The sequence below is a fragment of the Aplysia californica genome, unplaced genomic scaffold (assembly GCF_000002075.1).
Source record: "Aplysia californica isolate F4 #8 unplaced genomic scaffold, AplCal3.0 scaffold00020, whole genome shotgun sequence".
Taxonomy (NCBI): Eukaryota; Metazoa; Mollusca; class Gastropoda; order Aplysiida; family Aplysiidae; genus Aplysia; species Aplysia californica.
Window position 1 is genome coordinate 1,725,252 of NW_004797290.1, and position 7,194 is coordinate 1,732,445.

The 7,194-nt window shown below is 40.8% G+C and overlaps 1 protein-coding gene across 1 annotated transcript in view; it reads left to right on the top strand.

Moving 5' to 3' along the window:
• Positions 1-7,194, top strand: part of LOC101848260 — a gene marked incomplete in the record, with an annotated part of 33,837 nt that overhangs the window by 17,822 nt on the left and 8,821 nt on the right. Inside the window, 4 exon segments of the mRNA XM_005090665.3 lie at positions 731-782; positions 1,683-1,837; positions 2,940-3,181; positions 4,373-4,569. Coding sequence (XP_005090722.3) covers positions 731-782; positions 1,683-1,837; positions 2,940-3,181; positions 4,373-4,569 — 646 coding nt within the window.

Below are 7,194 nucleotides of genomic sequence, written 5' to 3' on the forward strand. Positions count from 1 at the left end.
ATTCACGACTGTCATGGTCGTAGTGTTCTCTAACATAAAGTTTTACGTAGAACTCAACTCTTTTAGTTCCCTGTCAGCACACAATTTGGTTGGAGAGGGCCACTGGTAGGTCATACTTCTTTTCTCCGCTTATTGTCAGTGCGTCTGTCTTGCTCTTTCAATACTCTTCTTTACTCAAAGCACGGGCAGCTCTCTATATAAGCTCATTGCAATTCTGTCATGTGCTTCTAGGAATGGATTTTTACAACCGTTTCTATGCTAATAATAGTTTGGTTTTTGCGCTGACCAAAAAAAAAAAGAAAAAAAAAGAAGAAAAGCGGAGGCCCATGACGAGGCTCTCTGTCATACAGCGCCCTTACTATCCTCGTGGATTATGGGATCGGTGTCAGCGACAATCACGAGTTGGGATTATAACTTGGCATTTTTACTCGTAGGATAAACCATGGTCCATCAATATAACGCATGTAATAAATTCTTTTTATTATCATTGTATTAAGAAAATTTTAGGGTTACTTCTCGTGGCACCCCCAAAACCGCCTGCTTGCTCTTGTTACTCTCAGTTCGATGTTTTCAGACTGCCAATTAGACTATGAATAATAGGTAAGACTGAAGGTATATATGAATAATAGGTAAGACTGAAGGTATATATGAATAATATGTAGGCTTAAGGCTAAAGGTATAATTAATTTATGTTAGTTATTGCAATTATTCTTTTTTCTTTTGTTTTTAGGCCTTTCAGTCTGCGATGTCACAGCGGGCCACAGATGATAAGAGAATGCTTGGTAAGAACCTAATTCCATATCTTTTTCCGGGTATGCCACCTTTAGCCAGACTGAAAACAGCGAAAATTAAATGTTGATATCCTCTGGTCTTTTGAATGAGATGTATCATAGAGTTATGTTCCATGTTTCCTAAAATGTTACGTGTAGTTTGAATATTGTGAGGATTTGACGCCACTTACTGCAATGCCAGATTATTCAAAAGGTGGGGCCTCTAAAGTCTCCGAAAGGATAGCGCCAAGAGGTGGAAGAGTTTTGAGCAACACTCCCCAAACAACTATGCCCAAGAACACCCCTTTCGAAATTAGAACTTGGACCATTCACACGCCTCCATTATTGTGCATCGCCTTGTCTGGCAATGTGTTCTTTAAAGACAATAACTCAATAAGTCAAAATTATCATAATGTACCCAGTTGGAAAAGTTCTATCACAACTGTCAGGGGCTGCTCATGGTTTGTTGAACTCACGGGTTGTCATGTACATCGAGCCCCCTCCCCATACCCTTTCTCTCCCCCTGTCGCCCTAAAATATCCATTCATTCATTCATTCATTCATTCATTCATTCATTCATTCATTCATTCATTCATTCATTCATTCATTCATCCATTCATTCATTCATTCAATAGAGTAAAAGGAAGCACAGCCACAATATTTTGACCTTTTTATGCAAGGGAAATGCAAACCAAAAAATAGTAAAACAGAAGGAAAGTAAATAAAGCTGGCCTAGTAGTAATTGCATACTGTTTCTAGCAGAGGGTTGCAGGGGGTTGAACTCGTATCAAAGCAAAAGCAAACAATTCTAAACAAACCTTGAACATGCTTTAAAGTAAAAATTCTGAGCATATTTTCAAGGACTAATATTTTCTCCCAGGAAATCACCTATTTCTTTGCTGGCTTCCGCAGAAAAAACCCAACAGCAGCCAACTTTGGAAATTTACTATCAGAACATGGAAGAGAAAGACTCAGTTGTTGCCCAACTACGAGACAGATGCAAGAGGGCATTTCAGACATTACCAGCAGTAAAAGACGAAAAGAGTAGCAAACTGAAAGCCTCACAGGTACTTACAGCTTCTCATCGAAGTGCATGGGGGACAAAAGGAGGGTGGGGTGGGGATGAAGGGGGTGGCCCGGGGGGGGGGGGAGTTATAAATAATGTTTAGTAATTTTATAAATTTAACCACCCTTCCGCCATGTCACAGCAGTTTGCGGACGAAAAGAACAACACCAAGTAAGTCAGAATTCAGCATCTCTGTCTGAATATTATGTTACCTTTATCCTATCTGAAAACACTGAAAATGAATTAATGCTGATGCCCTCTGGTTTATTGAATGAGAAATATTGCAGTTATGCTTCATGTTTCCTAAAGTGTCTGTGTAGATTATTGCCAGGATTTGACATCCCTCACTGCGCTGTAAATGAGATCATTTATAGGGTGGAACCTTCGAATTCAATGTTTGTTTCTGATGGAGCTGAGCCAAGTGGGAGATGAGCTGTGACCCCCCCCCCCCCCCCCCCAAACTACTCAAGGTCACGAAGCCAGTATTGAGGAATCAAACCAGGTGTTTTTTTTAATTTACAGGGTGAGTCAAAATTATATTTACACTAGTATTGGACAATCATTTATTCAGAATTTACTTAACAGTTTCAGACTGGTCATCAGCATGGTCAATACACAAAAAGCCAGCGATCGACAGTACAATTGAGTGCCTTGACACACATTTCACAGGGAATACTTGATATGGCACTTTGTATTCTGTCTTTGAGTTCATCCCATAAAGTGCCCCCACCCCCTCCAAAAAAAAAAGCTTTGTACGTCACGAAGATCGCATCCTACTGTTTCCCATAATTCCTTCTAGACAATAGCTACCCCTTTGTGACCCCCACTATAACCCCGTATCTACACAATAGGTCACACATGTCCGAAATGTCGGATGTGGAAAGAGGTAACTCTACTTGTTTTTTTGGGGGTTTTTTTGGGTTTTTTTTTTTTTTTTTAGCAAAAGCAAAATGTCATCCATTCTATTTAACACTCCAACACTGATTCTTGATTTCAGGCCCCAAGCTTGAAAGGTGTACCCGTATACCCCCTTCAGCCCAGACCACCCATTTCAAAAGTCGTTTTGTCTCTTCTAAACATGTTCCCTCTATTATTGCGCACAGATGAAGGAACTGCAAAACTACGCCATCGAGTGCTTGGTGAAATTTACAGTGAATTCCTCAAAAAAAGAGATAAACATGGCAGGATTTTTCGTGGACAAGCTTGTGCTGGTGTTAAATAAGTGGACAGCCTTGCAGCCTGAAGAGAAGAAGGAAATCTATCAGAATCAAGCTAATCGAGAACTCTTGCCGACCATTCAGTGGCAGTTCATGAGGGAGGACAAATGGGTGAACTTCGGTCCAGGGTATGCTGTTCTTTTTGTTTTAGTTTGAGGGAAAGTTTAACACCACTTGCAACGCAATAATGTGTTCATGTAAGTTCCTATGATTAGAGGTGTTACAAGGAAGTAACAAAACTTAAAAGAAGGAGGAGAGATCAGGAAGATAGCTCATGTTTGATAGAAAAGAAGGAACAGACCAATGCTGTTCATGTTGTTTCATTGACAAGAGGAACATATCAGGGAATTATTTTTTTATATTGGATTTGGGTTTGGCTTTGGTAAAAGATGTACGACGCCAGCACTTGCTTAAAATCATTTTTATGAGCGCACCTAGTTTAGATCGTAATGGAGGGAAGTAGTACTTGGGCAATCTACTTCCTCAATGTGTAGGCAAAGCTGTATCATGAATGTTTCTTTAAGGTCGTTTGTCAAAAGATAAAACGCCATAGTGCTGACCAGTTGCCGAATGGTTACTGACCTAAGGTAATGTTAATCAGTAATGTTAAAACAAATGTCAGTGACATGGAATTCATATGCATGGGTCGTCTCCACGGGGTGTCCTTAAGAAAAATCTGATATCCCCACTGCGCGCTGCACAGTGGCCATCAACAATGGTGTGTGATTGTCTGCATCGGTGTGATATTATGTATTATCAGATGTCGATGAATTACTGTCAAGTTTTAATGGCCACCCGTATAAGACAATGACCTGTACAAACGGTCTCTTCCCAGTCTGTTGGTCAAGTTTGGTCTTTTTCGTCTTCTTTGACATCTGTCTATGCATTGGGTTGATTTGCAGTCGAAATTATCGATCATAGCCACCCATTGTCGATGAAAAAAGTCGCCGTCTTAGATAGGTGGACGTCTTATACAGTTTAGTTATAATGATAAAAAAACTCGACCCTAGAATTTGAAAGTGGGCGTTTGTAAAAGTGATTGTCTTTTTCAGTTGATAAATAAAGCTGGTTCGACAGTATAGTTTGTTTGTGGCGTGATCAGCTCATCCTGCAAGCTGTTTTTATTTTGTTTAAAATCTTAAAAGCCATCTTGTCATACTAGAAAAACGAATTTTTTAACAGCGATATTTTTATCCTTATACTTGAAAGTGGACTTAAAAAACTAATGCGAACAATTACATGAAGCTAAAAATAATAAGGGATATTTGAGAAGAAAACATGTTTTGTTTCTCTTCTTTTTTGTCGTTTTTATTTTGAAGACTGAATCAGCACCTAGAGTCTCAATACAAAGAGTTTCACAAAGAAAGGGAAGAAAGTAAGCGTTTCTATCACACCCAAGATAAGGAGGGCAGTCGTGCTTGTGTTGATCTTCACCGTATGAAACAGTTCCCACTTGACAAAGAGGGTTACCTCAGCTCAGTGGGTGTGGACGTACAGAGATATGACCCTGCAGCAGGTAACTAAACATTATTTTACTTCTTTTTTAAAAAAAGATTGTGGAGGTTATATGGACCAGCCCTTCTTTCCTTCTGCGCTCCTCTCCTTGCCAGATTCCTGAGCTCTTTTTTTCTTTCTGGTTTCCTTTGCATTGTCCTGCTTGTCTGTCTGTCTGTCTGTCTGTCTGTCTGTCTGTCTGTCTGTCTGTCTGTCTGTCATTTCTCTTCCCCCTTCCCTGTCCTTTTCTCTCCAGTTACCTTTCTCTTTCTCCATTTCTCCATTTATATATACCGAGTTGCAAAAGTTCTGTCACACCCACCTTAAAAGTACAATAACTCGTTTTCTATTCAACATAGCTAATAGAAATGTGGTACCCGAGATCATGATAATAATTGACAAATGTCTTTCTTTATTCAAGGGAGATAACTGTATTCACACTGACCCTTGCAAAATCCAAATCAAAGTGTGCTCAGTTTGGCTTCTGGCCTCTTCCAGCTTGAATTACTGATACAAAAAATATGTTCGTTGACTGAATTAACGTCCTTATGGTCGTCTGAAGAATCCCCTGCCATTCCTTGTGAAGTGCAGTCTTCAGTTCCGGACGAGTTTATACGGAATGCGGCCTGTTTCTAATCCCCCAGTCAAGGCTATCTTACAGATGTTCTGTTCGATTGAGGCTTGTTGGTCTTGCAGGCCAGTCCAGAACAACGGTTTGACGAGTTGGGAAGGAGTTTTCACTGATCGTAGCCATTTGTGAGCTGGTGTTGTCTTGTTAGCACGTCCCATCATCCGAGCAATGTAGGGCAGTCACCGTAACGAAGAATTTTGTCACAATACCGTCGTCCATTGAGGTTGCCTTGAAAAGTAACCAAATGTGTACGATCAGTGCCAGATTAACCATTAGGCAAATAAGGCAATTGCCTTGGGGCCACTCAAAAAATAGGCCACAAACAGGCCAGAGACGGTACAACAAGGTCACATTTTTTTCGTCCCCCCCCCCTCCCCCCGTTTTGATCAGGCCGCAGCAAAGCCTGTCAGGGAGGCCACAACTAAAATAGCCCTAAGCTAGCCCAAACCAGAGTCAGACTGGGTTTTTACTCCCAGGCCTAGTTCAGAAAGCGCTGTGACATTTTGTTTCGACTCTCTCTGGGCCACTTTTTTTTTCTAAAATTAAAGTGAATCATTAGCAGCGGGTTCCAAATCAAGCACCTTTGGCCTCCTAAGTCACCAGATACCTGGCAACCCAGATAACAGTTCCAACCAAAGATAGTACAAGACAAGATGGGCCACTCAGCCTAAAAAGTGTCCGCAGGAAGTATGCTCTTTGCTTCAGATGGCGCTGCAGTCTGTTTTGAAGCTCTCTTTCGTTTTTCCAGAAGAAGAATAGGAATAGCACCTCCTTGCGTGCGCAGATCGACTGCTGTTCATCAGCAGTTCGGGTACGTTCAGTGCGGAGTTTTACTCAAAAAATAGGCCACAAATATGCCAGAGACGGTACAACAAGGTCACATTTTTTTCGTTCCCCCCCCCCCCCCCTCCCCCCGTTTTGTTAGCGTAACCATTTTTAAAAAGCGTTCTTCCGAAATTTATCCCAAAACTTGCTAGTTTTCAGAAAGCGCTGTGACATTTTGTTTCGACTCTCTCTAGGCCACTTTTTTTCTAAAATTAAAGTGAATCATTAGCAGACACTTTTTTAATTGGCTCAAAGAGAGAAGTGACCTATCTTGTCTTGTACTATCTTTGGTTCCAACCAAAGTTGTGGCCCTGCTGGTGTCAAAAGCCTGCGAATGTTATATTTCTAGCCTAATTTCTGCCAAATTGACATTTTTCTAAGGGTACATGAGGTCACAATGAGGTGAAAGGTGAACTGTGCTTACAAAACCCCCGATATAAATAAAAATCAAGGTAGGCTATCTGTAAAATAATTCAGACATGTATTATTAGGCCTAGATCTAGATATTTTAAGCAAGGGAAGGGACAGGAAGGGAACCCAGCATTATACATGTAAAAGGTTATTTTTTGTGCTAGATGTAGAGTTAGTTTTTTTTAGCAAATTGAAACCTTACAAAATTAGTGTCCAGATTCCGGAATGAATAATATAAAACGTAGAATAGACCCAGATCTAGATAAATCTAGTCTAGGTCTAGTAGCGCAGTGTTTATATATTTTTAAATGGTATCCCCTCTTTTAGTTTTAGGCCTAAACCCTATCCCCTCCAAAACTCCCCCTCCCCAGAACTCGGGCCTTAACAGTTGCTTGTGAGGTTGGCCTAAAGATCCTACTGTTAGCTTTTGAAGCAATCCACGAAATTGGACAATCCTATCTCACAGAACTCATAAATGTGCAAGCATCCTTCAGAAACACAGTACATTATAGAAAACAACTTATCACGAATATAAGAAAACGACAGGCAAATTTTGTCGGACACACAATGCGGAAAGAAGCATTAGAGAACATTGTAACAACAGGAAAGTTTGATGGAAAGAGAGGTAGAGGCAGACAGAGGGAAAAGATACTGTACAAGATGACAACATGGCTGGGAGCAGCAAGAACAACAGACACCATTGCTGCTTCGAAAGACAGATGGAAGTGGAGGTCCATGATCGCCCACGCCAGTCGGCAAGGCACCGGATGATGATGATGA